Below are 23,762 nucleotides of genomic sequence, written 5' to 3'. Positions count from 1 at the left end.
TCCATTTGGAAAACACTATTATTATTATGGAGATGGCCTTTGCATTTGATAATATTTGAAGGGGCAATTTGAAAATAGACTACTGAACCAATTTTCCCTTCAATTTCTTATACATCCAACTTTTCCTACAGTATATACAGTTGTAGATGAACTACTTGAATTTTCGTCAGACATGGGGAATTTTATTTTGCTGAGGCGAAGCTGGATGAATAATATTGGAGTTAATTTTCTTTTCATAGTTGGAAGATAGAATGGTTTGGTTGTTAAATTCTGTAGTTTCCTTAAGTTGAATGAATTTCACATAGGTGCTTTCTATTTCTGCATTGATTGATAGTGAAAGAGTACTAGCTAAAGTATGTTTGAAATTGCACGATACGCCCGAGTAAAGCAAAGAGTAAAAGGCTTTGAATGAATTTAAACATTTAATCTTTCTCACTTTTATTAGTTGTGCTCAAATTACGGCCTCGTAATTTACCATTTACGATATGACAGCTTTTAGAAGAATCCGTGTTATATATAGGGATTGAAGACTCATTTATATGCCTGCATACATCATAGGCAGTTATCTATTGATATTGTATGAAGTTTAATATTTTGTAGGTCAGGAATCCACAAGAATTTCTTGTCGATTGTTAAGCCAAGGTACTTTCGAACATCCGCTGATAAAAGTGAGCAATATTTCTAAAACATAAACAAAATATCTGATGTAGACACGACAAGACCTTCTTGTACGGCCTATTAAATCATGCACATTCTTCCTGGATTTCATTTAAACTTATTCCTCGAAGTTTAGAATAATTAAAAGCATGAAAACTTTAACCGGAACATATGAACAACATAACAGAATGGGTACATATATATATATATACACCCATTCTGTATATATAGATATATATATCCATTCTGTTACAGCTCAGTTTATTTTTCATATAGAATGTACTTTATTATTTAAATATTATTAACTTTTCCTGCCTAAGATATGTGAATATAAAAAAACAAAAGTATTAAATTTAGACATACAGTTAAAGATTATTTAATATGCTCTTCACGAACTGTTTCTGAGGAAGTTGGAGGAAGTGTGCTTGTACACTGGTGACCAAATATGAAGCATAATTCGTAAAATGTGGAAGAACTTGAAGAAATATTAATTAAATTGTTCGAAATCACTTGTGGAGAATTTTTGTTTGAAGGTGCAACAGTGTGCATATCAAAAAACACTTCAATCGACGTCGGCATGCGCAAAATATGTGCTCACGCCAAAAAGAGTATAAAACCATTTCATCTGCCATAGGGAGATTAGAAGGTAATGTGCATTTACTATGCTGAGGAACGAGTCAAACAATCGTAAAGGCCGAAGGATGGCACAAAGAGCCAAACAAACATGTTTTTGAAAGGAAGAATTATTGGAATATTGGAATCTGGATGATTTCAAATCGAAATATCTCAAATTCTGAATATACCTCCGTGTATGATCTCAAGACTGTGACAGAGGTGTTACACGACGACCAGTACGAAGTCGACCAAGAGTAAGAAACATTAGTAGAGACAGATATTTGGCAATTATCTGCCTCGACAGGGGGACAGTTGTGTCAGAGAACTCGGTTCAGCTTTCACAGCCTCAAAGAAGTACGAGTTTCGAGGCAAACGTTTTCTAGAAGAATCTATGATGCTGGTTTGTATGCCAGACGACCAGCCAATTGCATTTCTCTCACGTCTGCTCATAAACACTCGCGTCTAAACTGGAGTTTGAAGCATCAGCGCTAGAGTTTTAAAGAGTGGGCCAATATGATGTTCAATGACAAGTTCCGGTTTATACTGAACACTTATTCTTGTCGGATATCAATATGGAGAGAACGTTGAACTCGTTTTCACCCAAGAAACATCACTGAAAAGAAGGCATGGAGGCATCCTTTTCTTTCATAGGCTGGAATCCTTTAAAGGCTTTCCTTCAAAGGCCTCATAATTCTGGATGGCCACACAGACCCCCGTGTTTGACAAGAGGTCTATTATTGCTAAAAGTTATAGGGACGAAGTCCTTGAGTTTTTATGTTCACCTGTTTAGAGGTGCTGTTGGTCCTGGATTCATATTCATTGATGATAACGCACCTTGTCACCATGCGATCATGATCCACAAGTTCCTTCAAAGTGAAAATGCCCAGCGCATGCAGTGGCCCGCTTCCTCTCCTGATCTTTATCCTATTCAGCATGTGTGGGATATGCTCGGGATACAAACTGCAGCTCTTCCGCACCCACCAAACTGCATTCCAGACTGAAAAGAGCTTTCTTTAATTCTTGGAACTGTTTTGAGGCCACCATTCATCCACACTCTTATAGCACTTATCGGCAATCATTGTACAGCATGCGTGGCTACCAGATGCGACCATACACCTTATTAAACTGCTAAATAACCTTTTTATTTAATTTTGTTTTCACTACAGTACAAACAATTAGTTTGCGCTGTTTTCTTTCAAACTGTTTTTTTTTGGGGGGGGGATAGTGAAAGGGAAGAATTTGTAAGGGAGAATTCTTACAAATACGAATTCAAGCTACTTTTCATCCATAATCCTTTTTTGCATTGTTTGGTATAAATGGTATAAATGATTTTACTTTGGCTTCATTTGAAAGATTCATGTTCGAATGTGAATGAAAACTCAAAATAATTTATGGCTGAAGAAGATTCACAAATGCAAAAGTCAAACAAGCGTTGTCTCAATTTCTAAACTAATTACGCGAGTATCTCGGCTGGCAAAAGTCTAACTCCAGCCTAAAGTAATTTAGATCTGGGCGGAAAAATAGCACAATGGTCAATGTTGCTGCCAAAGATCGCTCTCAAACATTGTCTTTGTTCTAACTCTGTTCTGATATGCATGCATCTAATTTACATCCAGTAAGATCTGAAAAAAAAGTGGGATACAGCTAAAATAATAAGATAATTCGTTAATTACTATAAAGGTTTGCTAACAGTTATTTTTACAGTCAATTACTACAAAAATTTGCTTTAACAGTTGCCATCGGTGATTAAGGAAAAGTAAGACTTCCAAAGTATTTATAACATTCGTAAAGATGGGATTCGGTGGTTCTATGCTCACGGCACCCAAAGAGAAATGATGATACCAATGGTATACGTCAGTTCTTATTTGTTCTTTAATAGAGGAAGAAGAACCATTTTTCACAATGAACAGTTATCATATTTTAAGGAATTTTGAGCAATTTTATTAATTTATGGTGTTGACGAACTAATACACTGTACTTCTACTGGAGAATTTTTAGTTCACGTCAAGAGTTTCGAGTTGCAGTGATACGGCACCCAATACGTTTGAACGTCAGGACTTCAAATTTATTCGAAAAAATTGGGATTATAGGTCTTTACTATACTCTCAAAATATAATTGCCTTTAAAATATATTCCGAGTTACTCAAATGTTCTGGAACAATCATTAAAATTACTTTCTTTTTCCCTGTGGGCTAAATACGCATTTCATACTGCAAGTGAGAGAAAATTGTTATTATTATTATTTTTTTTTTCTTTTTGCTTATCACGTTTTATTTCAACAAACGGAAAGCTAAAAAAGATTCCGTACAATAAAACGCAGAACTCCCCTTTATCTGACAAATTTAAACAATCATATTAATTTTTATTTGCCTAAACACATATTTTATTTCTGTTTATGCTAAAACAAAAATAAATAATAACAACTATAAATTTTACCTTTGTAGACCTTAAAAGATAGTTTTTCTTTCTATTGTAGTAAAATTAGACAATCGTTTATTGCCTAAACGTTGGAAATATAAACTCCTTCCGCTTAGAAGAGAATTAATATAGTATCACTATGATTGTTTAATCTACTTTCAGAAATAAGGCGCAATTTATGGGTATACAATGATTCATGGTGTTCACAAAACATGTTTAAGGTAGTGTATAACTAGTATGTGATTTCTTTTTTTCTTAGTGCTTGTAAGAATATACATCTATTAAACATTCCAGATCATTCTACATGTGTGCTTATTCAATTGATTTCATTTAATAGCTTCTTAAAATTATTTAATTTACTATATTATATTTTTTATATTATTTAATATCCGAGAAGAAATTAAAACCGCTTTTAACTAATTACACTGCTTTAAGTTTGATTATCCTTGGCTTGAAATGAATAAAAATGATCCAGGTAAATGGAATTCTGGATAAGCAAAATTAATTTACACTTAATCCGTAACACCAGAAAATAAATTTAATCTTAATTTTTGAATTGAAATTCTAAGCAAGAATACTTATTAGATGATATTTGACGTCATATATTTTAATTAGACCTGCAATTAACAAATATTATTGTTATCTTATCTATTCACTGAAGCGAGCTTTCTTTTTATTTATGGTTTACTTTTCTTTATTTCATAAGGTATTTCTCCCGCCTTTTTAGCATGCCTTCGTGATGCAGTGGTCAGCACATTGTTCATTTCTCACCTTTCCTGCTTCCAAAATAACCTAATATCTCTACAGTGGCGCCCAAACTAAAAACGGTGGTGGATGATGATTCTTCACCACCAGGATTTGGCGACTGGGTGCCCTAATCCTCCAGTTGCCTTTAAAAAGGGGGAGTATATAAGGTATTTCTCCCGCCTTCTTAACATAGTCTTCTTCGTCGTATAGTGGTCAGCACACTTAGCGTATACTCGAGAGGTCTATGGTTCGAGTCCCGGCGCGGGCATTGTTCATTTCTCACTTTTTATGCTTCCAAACTAACCTAATGTCTCTACAATTTAAAATCCATTATCAAGTCAACAGTAATTAAAACTTGCTCATATGAACACATTTGGAAGCAAACTTGTCCGTCCTTACATGATACTTTAATTTTAAATAGGATTTTTAGAACTTATGTCACTTTCGTTTATTCTTATTATATTGTTAGCGACATTTACATAAAAGGTTCTTAACCTTTTATGTAAATGTCGCTAAAGGCAAGTTTCCTTCACACAAAAATATCTAAAACTAATTTCTTTTCTCATAGAATAAGAAATTTAAATATTTCGAAAGCACAGAAAATGCTTACCTTCCATTTTCATTGGGTACTTTATTTCCGTCTGGATGCGGTTTTAAATCTCCTCCAATCAAGAAATGGGTATCTGAAGATTGTAACAAATTCAAATTTAAGTCAGCTATCACATTTATATATATGAAGAAGAGTGTACATTTGTTTGTATGCGTGTAATTCATACAAATCTAAGTTTTATTCATATCTTGATGATATTTTACATACTTAGCTTGAAAACTCGAGGAAAGTTCTACACAAGATTTCGAAAGACCACCTCACGACGTCCACACTCTTTACATACATTTTGATTCTGCGCGAATTTAATGAACTTTTGATTAAAATCACTGTATTTTAAAATCTTTGTACAGTCACTCTGCAAAGCATAAGATATATGTGTTTCAAATTTAATACGAAAACTCGACGTTTTATCATTCCGCAAAATGCAATGCACTTGTTTTTAGAATTTATGAAAAAACTGAGGGATTTAAAAGAAATATGCTGCCACTGCCCAAATTTAAATGATTTGTATAAAAAATACATATAAAGCACAGTCTCTTTGTTTGTTTTCACGCAATTGCAAAATGTTGTTAATAAATACATGTTGATTTTAAATTGCTCACTTTGCTTCTCGCTGTTAAATAATTCACTATTATAATTTGATTAAGATAAATATCTTACTCCATAAAAATTTGCAGTACCTTCGATTTTTGTCCACGAATTGCTATTTTAGTCCTTTTGCGAAATGGGAACTATAATGCCAAGAAGTGAAGTGAAACGTGTGTTTTAGGCTTTATCAAAAAATTGTTCTAAGTCTTAAATTTGTGTATGTTGATAATATTTGTAAGGCATCCCTCATTCGAAGCGAGCATGCTAATTGTTGTGGACAGAATTATTCTCAAAATGGGGTGGAAAGATGGTGGCTTTCTTTCTCTCCAGCATATCTCTTTCCAGAGAAGAGAAGGCTTTGATGTGACCTTTCACGTCGCAGCAAGTAATAACGCCTCTTTTGGACGAGTCTGTGTGTTTTGGCAGAATGCCAGCCAGGGTTGGGTTTGAGACGGTCGAACTATATTTCTAATTTACACCTGACACGAACCTGAAACTTTAAATGTAAAATAAACCCAAAGCAAATAACTGAATTTTACCCACTTACTAATCATTCCTCCTCCGCCAAATTTATATTTCCATTTCTTCAGCATTTTGTTTAAGTTCAGCAGTCAAGTCTATAGGAAAAGTAGTAGTAGTAGTAACGGAGGACGTGGGGCACCATCCTTCTACCATTACGGTTAATCAGTTCTGCCCATGTCCGCCTTATATAGTATTTATTATCAATCCTTGAATTTTTACATGGCCATTATGTGGCTGGTTTACAGATAAATTTTATACAATAGTTGTATTCACATTAACATATCTTAAATAAAAATTTTGGTTGGAGAATTTTCTCTAACACATAATAATATAAATTTGAATACATGTTAATGTCAAAATATATATTAAATAAATAAATAAATAGATAAATATATAACAAATATAATAGTAGAAATATACGATAGTTCAATGTAACTAATTCTGCCAATACAGTTTCTGTTTCTAAATGCTTTATGAGTTCAAAATTATCTTCTGTCATTTGGTATCGAAGCGGACATTTATCTTTGATGTTTTAGCAAATCTGTAAAATATTTCAATTTAGTTTTTTAAAAATATTTATAGCTTCCTCTTTTTTTTTTCAGAGTTTAGCACCTTCTCTCGTCCTTACTTCAAGCAAATCTTTTTGTAATTTCTCTTTGTTTTTAAGCAGTCGACGTGTTACTTCTTTATCATGAAGTTTTTCTTTTGTTATTTGCTCCATTTCAACTAGAATGTTGCCCAAGTCCTTTTGCAAAATTTCTTTTATTTTGCTGCAGTTCTTCCACGAGTTTCTCAGTTTCAAGATCTCTATTTTATGTCTCATCTTATACCTTATATATTATGCTAATGTCTTTCAGAACACTATTTCTTTTCTTTTCAAAGTTTTTCATATCTTTTGCTGTCGCTTTTCTTGTCGCTAATTAATCAACACAGATTAATCCCTTTTAGTTTTTGATTTAAAACGCAATAAATACTATTCTTCCTTACACTTTCAGAATTACTAATAAGCCTCCTGTTTTCTAGTGATTCAAATAAGCGAACGCGTGAAATTCGCTACATTATAAAATACACAGGAATGCGAATGAGAGAATTAAAGCGTAAGGAATAAATCCACCTTGAAAGTTTTATATTCATTTTGAGACTTAGCGATAAGATAAAAAAAAACATTAAACGAAGTTAACAATAAATAAATGATATTGTAACAAATGAATATCGTCGGCAACACGCTCTACCGACGATATAGAGAAAATACTTAATTCAACGCACGCGAGCTGCAGAAGTGAGATGTGATTGTTTGAACTCACGCTCTGAACTTTGAAAAAAACTATGTAATTCCATTTTAAGTTTTATCGTTTTCCTGTATGTTGTTGTTAGATGTTAATAAAACGTCATTTAAAATTAACTCCTTATTGACTGATTATTTTTCTAAGAATATACTACAATATTAAATAAAGATTAAACGGAGGTGGATAATTTAAAATACAACTCAAACTGTGAGCAGTAAATTTAACAAAACAAAACATGAAAGTAAACAAAAGCTTCACTGCATTCAATGTTTCGGGTAAAAATATTATTAAATATTGATAAACATTAATGTTGTACATACAAGGGGTGATCAAATGAAAAGGTATGAAACGACAAACGACACGGTGGGTACAAATGTAGACTTTATTCAAAATATACATCATAGGCCTGAGCACAGCGATCCCACTGATGAACAAGCCGCAAGGATTCCTTGTTCCCAGAATTCCTGTGGCCGTAACGAGACCCAGTCCTTCACAGCGTCCTTGAGTACGTCGTCCGAGTTAAAGCGCTTCCCTTTCAGGTGTTTCTTCAGTGGATCAAACGCATGGAAATCGCAGGGTGACATGTCCGGACTGTAGGGCGAATGGTCCAACGTCTCCCACTTCAACTTGGCTAGTTCCATGTGTGTGACTCTGGAGACGTGTAGACGCTCGTTATCATGGAGCAAAACCACACCCTCCGTGAGCCGCCCCGGTCTTTTGTTCTTGATGGACCTGTGTAGGCGTCGGAGTGTCTCACAGTACACATCGGAGTTAATGGTTTTTCTGTACTCGAGGAATTCTACAAATAGCGGACCTTGAACGTCGAAAAAGACGGTGAGCAACACCTTGCCTGCTTGACGGCACGGCTTTGAACTTTTTAGTGGGAGGTGACGACGCATCCTTTCACTGCATGCTGGCTCGCTTTGTCTCTGGCTCGTAGTGATGGCACCAGGTCTCATCACCTGTGACGATCCGCTCCATGAAAGCGGAGTCTTCCTAATACCGAAACAGATGTTGCAGTGCTACCCCCATACGCAGTCCCTTTTGCTGGTCGGTGAGGTGCTTCGGAACCCAAGCGGCACACACCTTCCGATATCGCAACCTGTTGTGAACAATTGTCCACACGGTTCCATAGCTGACATCCACCTTCCCCGTCAACATTCGCAATGTGACACGCCGATCACTTCTCATTAGGTCGTTCACCGTGTCGATGAGATCCCTCGTGATGACAGTGTTTGCCTGGCCTGGTCTCGGGTCATTACCCACACTCTCACGGCCTGCACGAAAACGGCACTCCATTTTCTAACAGACGTGAAAGAGACACATTTCTCCCCGTAAAATGTCACCATCCGGCGATGAATAGCTGCCGGTTTCTCACCTTCCTTTGTCAGAAACACCTCGCTGCTCCTCAGTCGTCGAATTTTGCAACGCGAACGCCATCCTGTCCTCATACGGACTGCCGCAACATTTGGACGCTGCAGAGACTCCAATCACATCCCGAGATGTTTCGCTACGTTCTCACAAGGCGGAATATGCAAATATTATCTGTTACGTTTTTACGTCGTTTCGTACCTTTTCATTTGATCACCCCTTGTATAACACACAGGTACAGTACTTTAAATGTAAACTTCGGAGCAAAAAACTCGCCTTTATTTCAACTAAATCAGTTGCACACAATCAATCCCAAACAACGATTTCCCTTCTTTTCACCCGCAATGTGAAATTCGTCCATGCTTTTGTTGGATTTCAAAACAATGTAGTTTGTATTTTGTACTTACTTTCCTTTAATTTTTTACTTAAATTATATTTTTACAATACTTATTATTTTTACTTTTTGGCCACTAATAATTGTTGTTAGTTTGGTTTCTAGAGAGTGGCAGAAGGGCAATTTATAGAATTAGGAAAATATGTTTCTGTAGTTAGTTAGGTTTATTGAAGATTAATTGTATGTTATATACCTGAGTGATGTTTTATTAAATAAATGAATACTTTTAAATATAGTAGTCTCTTTAGAGTCCGTGATAGGCTGGTAGCGTAATAGTTTGACGCATAAGCGAACATTTTAATAGTACCCTCGGCGGGAAACAAGAGACATTAGTTTGGAATTCTAAAGTATAAAAATGGAAGCTAAAGAAGCTATTAAACTTGAAAAGAAGCTTCACAGAGCTGCTTTTACAAAATCCTTCAATGTTTTAGAAGAAATTTTAAAGAAAAGTGAGATAAATTCTTCTGAATTACAGTCGGAGCTTAATTTTTTTGTTTCGAAAGTTCAACGTTTGGAAGATACGTTCCGCACACTGTCCGGAAACGAAATTGAAGCAGAATTCAATGTTATCGAAGATTATCGTGACAAGGCCATTAGAATCGAAACTAAAGTGAAAGATATTCTTCAGAATCTACAAAATGTAAGTACTTCGAATTTAATTTTGAATGAATCTGTTAATGAGAATGTATGTAAGCGTACATTTAAAATTCCAAAGCTTGAATTACGAAAATTTGATGGTGAAATTAAGGAATGGTTATTGTTTCGGAGTCAGTTTGAAAAAATTAACAAAGATACTACGATTTCTGATAGTGATAAATTTCAATATTTATTACAAGCGACTGTTGAGGGTTCGCGTGCAAGGGAGGTTATAGAAAGTTTTCCTCCTATATCTGCTAATTATCCCAAGGCCATAGAATGTTTGAAGGCTTGTTTTGGTCGAAATGACTTGCAAGTGGAAGTTTATGTGAGGGAATTGTTGAAATTGGTCCTGAGAAATGCAAATTCTAGTAATTCCTGTAGTAACTTACGTGCATTATATGACAATTTGGAGCAACAAATTCGGGCTCTGGAAACCCTTGGTGTCACTAAAGATAAAAGTGCTGCATTACTTTATCCTTTAGTTGAATCTTGCTTGTCTGAGGAATTTTTAAGAGCCTATCAAAGAAGTACAAAAGTTGACCATCGTCCAGACCCCAAATGTAGACTGGACAGTTTATTAAAATTTTTGAAATCAGAAGTAGAATCTGAAGAACGCATAAGTTTAGCTACGGCTGGTTTTGGTTCGAAGAACGAAGTGATCTGTGGGATTAAATCTATTAAAACTGTTCAAGATCGGCCATCAACGGCAACAAGTTTGTGGAGTGCTGATTCTCCCGCTAAGAAGTGCGTGTTTTGCAGGGGAAAACATGATTCATATAATTGTTTTGAGGCTCAAAAAATGCCCTTTTCAGAGAGGCAAAAAATCTTAAACGATAAAGGACACTGATTTCGCTGTTTAAAGGCTGGTCACTGTGCAAATAAATGCAGGAGTTCTATTAAATGGGCAATTTGCCATAAAAATCACAGCGTAATTATGTGTTTAGAATTGCTTAAAAATAAAACAAATGTTAAGAAGCCTATGTTAAACAGCAATGAAAAGGAAACTAGCAAGGAAGAATTTCTGTCAATCTTTCTAGCGTTAGCAATGCACCACAAGTACGTTTGCTAACCCTGAAAGTAAAAGTAATTGGAAATAATTGTCACTTTGTGTTAGAGCTTTATATGACACAGGTCGCAGAAATCCTTCCCATTTAAGGAAGGATTTAATTTATACTCTAGGCCTGATACCTTCTAGACAACAAATTTTGAGCCACGCTCTGTTTGGAGAAAAACGAACATCTGAAAATTTACATATTGTCTACAAAATTAAGCTAAAGAGTTTAGATGATAACTTTACTTGTACTTTTGATATTTATGAGCAAGATACAATTTGTGATGCTGTACCTTCTGCCTTAAATGGGCCATGGATTAAAGAGCTCCAGTCCATGAATATACCATTTTATGACACTGAAGGTTCATCAGGGCCTATTGATCTTTTAATTGGTGCAGATGTGGCTGGTCGACGTTTCACCGACAGACAAAGAGTACTTTCTAGTGGTATTGTAAACATAGAAACTTACTTGGGCTGGACATTGATCGGTAAAACATCAGTGAATGCTGAAAAGGAAGATACGGCGATGACGATTGTAACAATGTTTGTGAAAGATGCCAATATTTCTGACCTTTTTTCCTTAGACATCTTAGGAATATCTGATCCAGTCGAAGTAAAATAACGAAAGGAAAAGGAATTTCTTACGAAGAAATATTTTCAAGAGAGACTCTATGAATCAAAGATGATCGGCGGTACGAAGTTGCCTTACCGTGGAAAGACGATCATTTGCCTCTCCCAACCAACAAAGATATAGCGATAAGAAGTCTCAAAAAAAAAGCTGAATTCAGAAAAATTATTTGATACCTATGATGATGACTTTAAGCAATGGGCTGAATTGAGAATAATAGATGATGTCACAGATGTGCATGTTTCACACCAGCACTTTCTTCCTCACCGACCTGTAGTCAAGGAATATGGTACTACCAAAGTACGTAAAGTGTTCGATGCGTCTGCTAGGCAAATTGAATCTCCATCTTTGAACCAGTGTCTAGAATCCTGTCCCAATTTATTAGAACTCATTCCAAGTCTTCTTCTGAGATTTGAAGATATTGAAGATATCTGAGATCTGCAGATATTGAAAAAGCCTTTTTGCAAGTGAGCGTTCGGCCGGAAGAAGAAAACTATTTGAGATTCTTCTGGTGGAACGATAGCGACTGTAAAGAAATTAAGGTAATGTAACACAACAGATTGGTCTTTGGTGTAAAGAGCAGCCCTTTTCTTTTGGAAGCAGTCTTAGACTATCATTTGGGAAAATATTTGAATGATGCCAGATATAATCAAGATTATGTTAAGATTCTTCTTTCGAGTTTCTATGTTGATAATTTAGTAACGAGCTTACATGATACATGTGATATATTACCCTTCACTGAGACATCTCAAGCCATACTGAGTGAAGGAAAATTCAATTTGAGAGGCTGGCAGTACACTAATGATAATGATCTTCAACCATTTACTTCCATATTAGGACTTTTATGGGATGAGATTGATCAGCATTCCCTCAACAAGAGATTAAAATATAGTCAACAACTAATCACGGATATACGAAAAAGATTCAGATCTGAATACATAGGACTTTTGATTCAAAGACATGATCTGAAGAAGCATGAGCAAAATATCAAACTTGGAGACGTAGTTCTTGTTGGAACTGATAATGTTAAATGTACTGAGTGGCCATTAGCCGTTGTTACTGAATTGTTACCTGTAAGAGACAATGTCCATAGATTGGTACAATTGAAAACTACAAATGGGCAACTTTTACGTCCCGTACAAAGAATTTTTCCTTTATAACTTTCATGTAATTGGTTCGAAGATCTAAAAAATGCAAGATTTGAACAAGCTCGAGTTGAAGGGTATTCAGTGGAAAACAGACAAAAAGATATTAAATCTGTAAAAACCAGGAGTGGAAGAGAAGTCAAGCCTATCCAAAGACTAAACTTATAGACTTTATAAATGTTTGGGCTTTAATTCAGTTCTTTTATGTTTTTCCATTTAAGTTTTTTTTTTTTTTTAATATTTCTAATAGCTTAAGTTGTTTCCCAACAACTTAATGTGGGAGGATGTTGGATTTCAAAACAATGTAGTTTGTATTTTGTACTTACTTTCCTTTAATTTTTTACTTAAATTATACTTATAATTTAAAATACTTATTACTTTTACTTTTTGGCCACTAATAATTGTTGTTAGTTTGGTTTCATGAAAGTGGCAGCAGGACAATTTATAGAATTAGGAAAATATATTTCTGTAGTTAGTTAGGCTTATTGAAGATTAATTGCATGTTATATACCTGAGTGATGTTTTATTAAATAAATGAATACTTTAGAATATAGTAGTCTCTTTAGAATCCGTGATACGCTGGTAGCATAATAGTTTGACGCGTAAGCGAACAGCTTTTACGTTACGGAAAGAAAGGAAGGAAAATGAGAATCCCTATGACCTTGATTAGCAGACTGCGTCCACGGCACATACTTTCGCCTTCTCTAATATAAGGCTGGTAGTTCTAATATTTGTGAAATCTTAATAAGAAAATAGGAAATATTGTGTTACTCAACAGTCTTCTATATGTATGAAAATTATAAAAATACTGGAATAATTAAGACACAATAACACGCCGAATAAATACTACTTCAGAAGTCAAACAACAAAAATCAGCGTTATATTTACCAAATTTTCACAGGACTAGTTTCGATGGTTTTACCGAACCACCATCTTCAGCTGCAAAACCGCAAATGAACCAGATAGGAAATAATGATTAGATAAGATAAGAAAGCCTGGACAAGAATAAGCAAGTGGCGCCATCTGTTGGTGAAACCAGAACTAAAACATAATTTCTTTAAAGGCAAATTTGGATTGGAATTAGGATCGTTAACTAGAACAGAAAGATTTTTATGAATGTGAAATGCCTCTAGAAAATCCAGTTCTCCAATGGAAGATGTTTTTTGAATAATTTTGGCAGCAGAAAAACTGAAAGTGTGGTTTTCGGACCAACAATGTTGAGCAACAGAAGACTTCTGTGTTTCCTTTTTTCTAACATATGCCTCATGTTCCTTAACTTCTCACAAACCTGTAAACCCTCGATTCCAAAGATTTTGGCTCCTATCGAAAAAGCTTTCAAGTTCAGTAAAGTTTCAGATTCACAGAAAGAAATGATTAGGCATCTTATCGCTCATAATGTGAAATTCAATAATAAACCTTTGAAACCAAATCTAACTGCGAGAGAAAGAGCTACATTGCGTGAAATTCATTCTAACCCGGATATTATTATTTCAAAGGCCGACAAAGGTGGCCAGAGAGTCGTCATGAATAGGAACACTTACATCGATGGTGTCACTAAACTCTTAAACGAAGGACCATATAATCCGATCCCTAAAGATCCTTCACCTTCGGACTTGTCAAAAATAAAAACTGCGATCAAATCTTCGCAAATCATTTCAGGCAACTTAAAACATTCACTTATCCCATCTGTTGCGAATTGTGCCAGATTATATGCTCTTCCCAAAATTCATAAAAGTGGTATTCCTTTCCGCCCTATTGTATCAAATTTAGGTACTGCCTCGTATCCATTAGCTAAATATTTAGTTTCTAGATTTTCAACTCAATTAGACAATAACATTTACACCATAAAAAATTCAATAGAGTTTGTAAAAAAAGTTAAAAACATTTCTCCTAGTAATTTACTCATGGTTTCTTTTGATGTAAAATCATTATTCACCAATGTCCCAGTGGAGGGTGCATTAAGATGTCTAGAAACCAGACTTCGCGAATTTCATTTCTCTTGCATCGAAATTGATGAGCTAATTTCCCTCACTCAACTCTGTTTGAAACAAACACATTTTGTTTTCCAAAATAAATATTACAAGCAAACTGAGGGATTAGCCATGGGAAGCCCCCTCAGTCCCATCCTGGCTGATATCTACATGCATTATTATGAATCAAAATTGTTTGAAACTTTAAACTTCCCGGCATGGTTCCGCTACGTAGACGATACTTTTACTCTGTTTGAAGGTAATAAAGATGATTTAAATAAAGTTCTTTCAACAATGAATTCTATTGATCCTGTTATTCAGTTCACTTTTGAACTTGAGACTTGCAATTCTCTTCCGTTTCTCGACATTCTGGTCACACGTAACACATCCAACTTCAGTACTACGGTTTACCGTAAACCTTCATCGGTTTGCCTTCCACCACACTTTAAATCATGTCATCCGACTAAACAAAAGTTAGCTTCATTTTATTCCTATGTTTTCCGTGCTCTTCAAGTTTGCTCCTCCAAACTAGCCCTTGATGAAGAACTAAATTATTTAAAAGCAATAGCTATTGACAGGGGCTTTCCACCCAACATTATTAATCAAGCAGTTAAAATATTCTCATCTCAACACACCAAAAGCCACACTCTTATTTTAGGAGATTATAAAAATTCTGTTGTCATTTCCTTCTTTCCATCAATTAGCTATAAAGTTGCACATATTTTGCAGAAATTTAACTTTCGGGTTGTTTATTCTCCCATCAATAAAATTCCGAGTTCCATACTCAAGGACCCCATTCCGGATATGAATTCCTGGGGTATTTATAGGATTCCTTGCCAGTGTGGTTTAATTTACATTGGCCAAACTAAGAGAGCCTTAAAATTTCGCGTCAAGGAACATGAGGCATATGTTAGAAAAAAGGAAACACAGAAGTCTTCTGTTGCTCAACATTGTTGGTCCGAAAACCACACTTTCAGTTTTTCTGCTGCCAAAATTATTCAAAAAACATCTTCCATTGGAGAACTGGATTTTCTAGAGGCATTTCACATTCATAAAAATCTTTCTGTTCTAGTTAACGATCCTAATTCCAATCCAAATTTGCCTTTAAAGAAATTATGTTTTAGTTCTGGTTTCACCAACAGATGGCGCCACTTGCTTATTCTTGTCCAGGCTTTCTTATCTTATCTAATCATTATTTCCTATCTGGTTCATTTGCGGTTTTGCAGCTGAAGATGGTGGTTCGGTAAAACCATCGAAACTAGTCCTGTGAAAATTTGGTAAATATAACGCTGATTTTTGTTGTTTGAGTTCTGAATTAATACTGGAATAAGTGAAAATCATTGTTCGTAAATTTTCCTAAATTTTACACATTTTTGGTGTGAAGGTTTTTTCTTACCTGATACGTTACCATCATAATATAAATTTGAAATTGCTATTGTTCTGGCATCTTTTATTACTACATCGCCTGATTTTACGCCATGCGAAAACGATTTGAAAGGGCCCAAATTCGCTGGTTTCGGAGCATTAAATCCCGAAGGAATCATGATGTGTCCAAAGTTAACCTAGAAAAGATAAGTTTAAATTTTTAGTAGAAATATTAGAAACAGATGATAATGTCATGGAAAAATAAGCTTGTGTTCTTAATATAACTTATATGACCTTCAGTGACTATTTGCAAAGAATAAAAAACCTTATTTAAGAATAAAAATTCCTTATTTAAGAATAGGATTGATGAGAATGATTTAAATTTAACAAAAAGTATTTTTTTAATTTCAAACTTTGTCAAATTAGAAAAAAAAATTTTAAAGTGACAAAAAAAGTAGGTGGAAAAACAAAAAGAAGAAAATTAACAGAAAAAAAGGGAATGAAATTACAACATTACTTACAGCAAATTTTCTACACCAGACACTCAACCATTTTATATCAGATATCTTTTTACCGTCTGGAAGAGTTATGGCAATATTGTGACTAAAATATTTTTTTAAAACTTTTGTCCTGAAAAATAAAAAGAAATCTTCAAAATAGTTTCCAGACGTTTATGAAAATAAGAAATAACTACCAGTTAAGGATAATGAAATTCTTAATACATGAATAAATAATATCCAATATACATTAATAAATGTACCTTACCAAGTAATATACCTTAACATTAACAATATGATAAAAATACCTTAATAATAATATCTAATATAATTTTAGACGGCAAGAAAACGGGATATATAAATTTAGAAATATTCTTGAAAAATAAGTATACTAATCAGAAAAGTACGAATATATTTCTAATTAGATATAAAATAAAGACAGTGCTTTAGAAATATTCTTGAAAAATAAGTATACTAATCAGAAAAGTACGAATATATTTCTAATTAGATATAAAATAAAGACAGTGATTTATATTTATCTTGTCACTGAAATGACCAACTGTTTCGATGTTTCGTTTTCCCCTTTTTTTTTTTTTTTTTTTTTTTTTTGTGTGTGTGTTTGTGTGTGTGGTCGTTTCCTCTAGAAATTAGACTGACTGGGAAAGGGAGGGGGCAAAAACTATTGGTTGACAATTTTATGAAACATAAATTTTCTCATGATAGTTTAGCGACTTTTCTACAGTCGACGGCTACATTCTTATTACAGCCTCAATAAGTTGAAATAAATCATTTCTTTCTTTTTTACACCAATGCAACGCTATAGCTGTATCTAAGAATCACAGTTATGTGAAAGAGAGACCAATGACTAGCGCTATATACTACATGATATTAGTATTTAGGGACGATCCTAGCGGGGAAGGGTTAAGATGATGCACAACACGCGAGCGGCCAACTTTAAGGACGGCGAAATGATTAACAAACATTTTACGTTTCTGTAAAAAAAGAGCAGCCAATTTTAATTTGGACGTGGGCAGCTGACGGTCTAGGATTGATACCGTTCGGATTCCATGGATAAATACGTGAAGTATCTTTGACAAATTTTGCACACTAAGATATTACCAACGTTATATAAAATCTCCAATATACAGCATATTATACTATTTGAATATAGGTGACAGGTGACAAAGGACGGGGGCACATGGCGTCTACCTGAGATGTGCCGCTCGTCCTCCACTATCCAGCGTTTATTGAAGAATTTAAGAATTTAGGTAAGTTACACGGCTATAAAAGGCTAGATCGCGATACAATGGTTAATTATTTAGCGACAGAGGATGCAAAAAATATATTGCAATGCCAGAATATAAAATAGAGAACATAAAAGTAAAAGTAACATATAAGTAAAATACGCATAAAGGATGTAACATAAACATAAATTATAAACAAAAACATATAAGACACTCTTCCTGAGATACCTAAACATTATTAAGAAACTATATACGGAAGACCAAAGCTTGTTCGTAATTCAATACAGTTTCTGAATTAAACTGCAGATTACTCAGTATTCATCAGCTGTGCTTATGCTGAATCACATACGCATATTCTGCAAAGATGGATGATGCTAGATGAAACATACAGACTTTCTACAGAGAAATGTATTGTTCAGTGAGCCTGTCCTATCCTAGGGCTGATAGTAAAGCCAGGATTTTGGTGATTCACAAATTTTGTTGATTGCTGCTCGATTTGTAACCAGGGCACTTTTATATGGCGCCGTGTTGCTTGGAGGTGGTCGTAGACGTAGAGAAATGGTAAGAGGACAACTGAACATGCACTGGTTGGGGCTGCCCTCCTGGTCGCATACACATTGTATTGGTGATAAAATACTTTTGAAATAAATCGGAAAAGAGCCATGACCGGTAATAAAAACGCGGGAGCTGAGGTATGGAAATGTGGAGACGTTTGGAATGAAGGAGTGAGCGCGACGTCCCGCGCCACTGTTTTTCCATTCTTATAGCATCTAAATGCAGTAATACGAAATAGATTGTACCCAGCATGTGTGCAATCCCTACAACAACATGTGAACAAGCATCTTCTAGTGCAGCGTTAGTGAATGTTTGTATGCCTCACGGTACAGTGTCCCAGTAATTAGTGCTATAGCATCCTCGTGCTAGTTTAATCAGTGTTTTTAATAAGTGCTATATTAGCTCCTGACGCTACAATAATCAACACCTTACATCTGTATATAGTAACTAGTTACCTACAATTGAGCATTACTTCCTCGGAGATATATGTCATCTCTGCAGTTGTACGTAAAGAAGTAGGATCTAGGGCGGTGTCTAGCCAGACATGTCTAGCCAGACATCTGGTTATTAACAAACATTGCAGAACTGCCCAACACTAACTTTGTGCTCCAACCTTCAAGTAGCTTCATGTGCTCCAATTGAGAAATTAATATGCCATCACGTGACCACATGTCCGTAATCTTTACACATTTATACTTTTACTTACATTTCTAATCTATTTCATCATGTGATTATGTATATGTTCATGTTGCATGTGTTGTGTTTATGTATTTTTAACTACTTAAAATCTGTAACACTACAGCTTGCCTTTTCAAATCTGCAATACAATACTACTAATGCCTTGGCCATTGACAATCTTAATAAACTCCCTGTGCAGCCTCATGGGTTTCCAGGAAGCTATTGCTCTAGATAGAGGAGGGCGTGAGTCATATGCCTGTTTACCTCTGTTAAATACCAGACGTCCCCGTGACCTACCTACTGAATTGCAAAGCATAACATTGCCAGTTCCGATAGCACTCTATCAGTACCATTATTGCCATTATTGCGAAATTGTGGCCATTATTGCGAAAAACACTAACTTTATGAGAATTAAAATTACGATAATACGACATTAATACTGTAGAGACATTAGGTATTTTTGAAGAAGGAAAGATGAAAAATGGGCAACGCCCTCGTCGGGAATCGAACCACAGACCTCTGGAATATGCGCCCAGAGGCATGCTAAGAAGGCGGGAGAAATACCTTATATACTCCCCCCTTTTAAAAGGCGACTGGGGATTTTAGGGGGCCCAATCGCCAAATCCTGGGTGTGGAGAATCATCATCCACCACCCTTTTAGCTCGAGCGCCATTGTAGAGACATTAGGTATTTTTGAAGAAAGAAAGATGAAAAATGAGCAACACTCTCGCCGGGAATCAAACCACGGACCCCTGAAATACGCTCGCTGAGTGCAGACCAATACACTATGAAGGCATGCTAAGAAGGCGGGAGAAATACCTTACAATACGAATTCGGAAAAGCTGAATGGATGCAAAATAAAGATGGAAAGCTGTTGAGTAAGAAAACATTTAATTTAATAAATGTTTGACCATTGAAAGCTATCATTCTCTGCCAGCAAATTTATGGCCTGCAGTCAGGTGAGTGTGTTAAGGCTTGCTGTTACTGGAGGGCATTTCATGATTTAAAGCATTTCTCCAGTTTCTCCAGTAAAACGGATGAAACTTATTTCCGTCATATATTAAAAGGGATTCCTGAGAATTTTAAACGGTCAAACCACCGGATTCCCACATATGCTGTGAAGAAATATAAATCATAAATTAACAGTAAAATATTTCCCTGTGACAGCATTTCTATTTTATTGTGGGGTACTAACAGCAGTTGCTGCATAGAATACGCAAATAGAGCATAAACATTCCAAAGTGTACTAAAAACGTGAAACTAATAATATAAGATGCGGTTCAACAGAGAAAACTACTGTCTTCCTCGGTGACAAACAAGTGAATATTTTCTACCGCATATGTTTACTTTTTTTTAAATCCTCTATAATTTTAAATTCTTATAAGTGTAACTGAAATAAATTTGGAATTTATTTCTGGGACGAAGAGGAAGAAAGAAATGCTTATAAAAATTTTTATATTAAAAATCAGGTTAAATTTCATGCGAATAAAGAATAAAAATATAAATTGAAATTTCTTTATAATGTTAACTTACGTTCCATATTCGTCTGGAACTATGAATCCTTCAGGTGATGGTTTATCTGAAGTACCAGCCCAAAAATATGCATCTGCAGAAGAAAATAATAATAAAATCTAGTAATAATTTTTAAATTAAAGGCATTGTTGTAGAAAAATTGAATCTTACCCGAGAGCAGTATTTAAATATCTCCCAAAAAATTAAGTACATGAGATAGCAACTTACTATGACACCAGAGAGGAGAAAAACAATATTTTCACTATGTATAGCACAACAAAAATGTAGGATAGTTAAACAATTTTAAACTTTAAAACCCACACAGAGATTTAACTCTTCTCCAAAATTTCACAGTATTTTAGTAGCTAGAATGCCTGCTCAAGAATACACTTCGTCTTCAAACATAGCTTGATCAGTTTCACCAAACTGAATAAAATTATTAACGAGTAAATGGCTATCTTGGTAAAGTGGCAAGATATCGCCAAGCTGGCGATGGTTTAAGCGACTAATTATTTTCGTCAATTTTCCGAGAAATCGCCCAAAATCATCAGACTTGGTGACCTTTTGGTCCGTTCCCTGCATAACTCTAATTGGTATTGTGAGTCCAGGGATGGCTAAAACAGCTCCAGGAGAGTAAGGTACAACGGAATAAACTTAAAACTCTCGTAGACTACTTGGCAGTGCGAAAATCTAAAAGCAGTCTAGAACTAAAAAATTATAATAATAATAAAAATTAGGGTAATAAAAATGACTCTCAAAGGGTCGTTTTTTAACATTTTGTGTGTTATCTTTATTTATTAAATACTTCTTCACACTTGTACTTAACACTTACAGTTACAGTTCTTCACACTTAATATAATTCAATTCAACTCAGTATCACAAAATAATTTAAAAAGAGCGTATCTTTAGAATATCCGACACACAGTCTCGCGCGCTGGAGATAGTTCACTTTTTTCGTACAGTATTGCCATTGCTCGCTTTGAAATCGTTGAGTTTGTTAATCAAGATTAAAAGATTAAGATTTAAAAAAAAAGATTAAGAAAAAGAGCTCTCAGCACAGATCTAGCAGCTGAGTAGTGTTATAATGAAATTCATATTTTTAGTTCCATCTTCAAGTGTTCTTTACCAGTAACCGGTACAAAATGCCAAGCAGATATAAAATGGTGCTCTATATGTAAGTGAACTGAATATGTTTTACAAGGAACATATAAATTTTCAGCTCTACACTCTGATTTGTAGTATTTCTCAGCGTCACTTTCAGTTATCGATCACGCAGACCATACATAATTGAATTGTAAAGGAGCTGTAAATAAATGAATAACACAAGCGGCTACTATAAATGTGATAAGGAAATATTACACAGGAACTCTGCATATATCTGAACAGCACATATGATGTACATTAATATACCCAGTAGATATTGTTGGTCTAAATGCATCTGAGTAACTTCTTATATCCAAATTACATCTGAGTAAATGTTCTCTATAAACTCATTATCACAATGCATAAAACATTGCTAAAATCCTCACTCAGCACAGTCAAAGTCTTGACAGCGTCTCTTTAAAAACCACACGTTAGAAATACCCATCTTCCGAAGTAACTTTATAAATTCTGCCACAAATTTTTATATTTCATTGGAGATGTTTGGATCGGCCTAGCGACAACAAAATGCTCTACCAATTGTGTACAAATACTGATAATCATCTAACAGGTTGTATAGCAAATCTAAAGGTGGTAAGTAAGTAATTGATATTTTGACTGATAAATGTAATTCATCTCTCTATATAAAGCTAACCGCCTTCGGCTCTCATAACGCCTTCCAGTAATTTCGAAAAGTGAAAGGTACCAGAGCTTTTTCAGCGGCTGGGGAAAAAGCGACTTCGGAGTATTGAGATATCCATCAGAGCTTCGCCTTTTTAGACGCATGTTTGCATTGCGTTGTGGTTAATGTTCTTAGTGGTTTGGAGTGTAACTAGTCATTATGCTCTGTGATACTAAGAAAAGCTGTACTAGTGCTTTTGTGAAAATTTCTAGACCTGTAACGTGTTTCTTTGGGTAAAACTAAATTTTATCAAGCTGTCTTCGGTTCTGTGTGCCTTCAATCTATTACGAATCCGTACGCAGGCAACAATAAATGTTCTCCTGATAATTTTATAAACACTTGGTAACTTTCGTGCAGTTAATGAAAAATATTTCTAATGCTACATTTTGCATATTATGTTACTTCATACATACGTTATGTACAGAATAATTTTTATGATGTTTTGTATTACTTATTTTACTTTATTATTTTTAATGGTAAAATTCTTTTCCGAGGAGTTGTAATCTAAAATTTTTACCCTTCAAATTCCTTTTATTATTATAACAACTTGTTTAATTACAAAATTATATCATATCTTGAAACAAAATCCATACAGAATTTTTTCTAATAACATGTGTTAATAAGTGCATCACTTGAAGGCTTAGAAATTAGAAACTGTGGCTGCATTAATGCAAAGTAAAATCTCTGATGAAAGCATTCATTAAAATTACAATGTAGTTGCTATTAAAAATTCAAGCGAGCCCATTATATTACAGAGCTAAGTATATACATCGCATCGTCTTAAGAAGGTCTGTGGTATTTCAACATTTATTGGTTCAGAAATGAGTCAAATTGCGCTACTTTCCACATTAGACAAATACTAGCTCAAATCTCCTAATCAAAATGTGATTAATATTTACTTAAACATTTTTAATAGTAATATTTAAAATTACCTATGTCATATTATTTTAAGTATTATGAAAATGTCTTTACAGGAAAACCGTCGTTATGTGAGTCAGAATGATTTAAGTTTATGCTTCACCTTCCCAATTAAATTCAGAAGTCATAGTTATCTTACGCTGATTTCGTAGTTTTTAGCTCACCAGAGTCCGAGTGGATGAGATCATTGGTCTCTGGTAGTTCGAATCCTGGCAAACGGGCTGAATATATAGGTTTCTTTATGTTTTTCATCATGACTAACGTAAATACGACCATTTTTCCTTAGAAAATCCAACACGAATGCATTCATTCTCTTAAGAAGGTAGACCATCTGCGCCTTGCGTCAATGAGTAATTAATTAAGAGTTAGTTTTCTTTCAAGCAAACAGATACATTTACATATAAATTTGAAGAAAAATAGAAAAAATACATCTTAGTGAAAACTAATGCTTTTTATCTTCATTGTTTTAAATGTCTGCGCACGAGTAGCCACATTTCTTGTTTAGTAAGACGTATCGAAGATTCAAATTT

General features: G+C 34.6%; 1 protein-coding gene across 1 annotated transcript in view; it reads right to left on the bottom strand.

The window, feature by feature from the left end:
* Positions 1–23,762, bottom strand: part of LOC118185604 (protein Skeletor, isoforms B/C-like) — a 124,423-nt gene that overhangs the window by 45,633 nt on the left and 55,028 nt on the right. Inside the window, exons 10-13 of the mRNA XM_085812491.1 lie at positions 20,514–20,586; positions 16,528–16,636; positions 16,038–16,203; positions 5,048–5,120 (exon numbers count right to left, since the gene is read on the bottom strand). Coding sequence (XP_085668617.1) covers positions 5,048–5,120; positions 16,038–16,203; positions 16,528–16,636; positions 20,514–20,586 — 421 coding nt within the window. The remainder of the gene's footprint in view (positions 1–5,047; positions 5,121–16,037; positions 16,204–16,527; positions 16,637–20,513; positions 20,587–23,762) is intronic.

The sequence above is a fragment of the Stegodyphus dumicola genome, chromosome 3 (genome assembly GCF_044657685.1).
Source record: "Stegodyphus dumicola isolate Sdum_Otavi_A_Nest chromosome 3, ASM4465768v1".
Taxonomy (NCBI): Eukaryota; Metazoa; Arthropoda; class Arachnida; order Araneae; family Eresidae; genus Stegodyphus; species Stegodyphus dumicola.
This window is presented reverse-complemented; position numbering and strand designations above follow the sequence as displayed.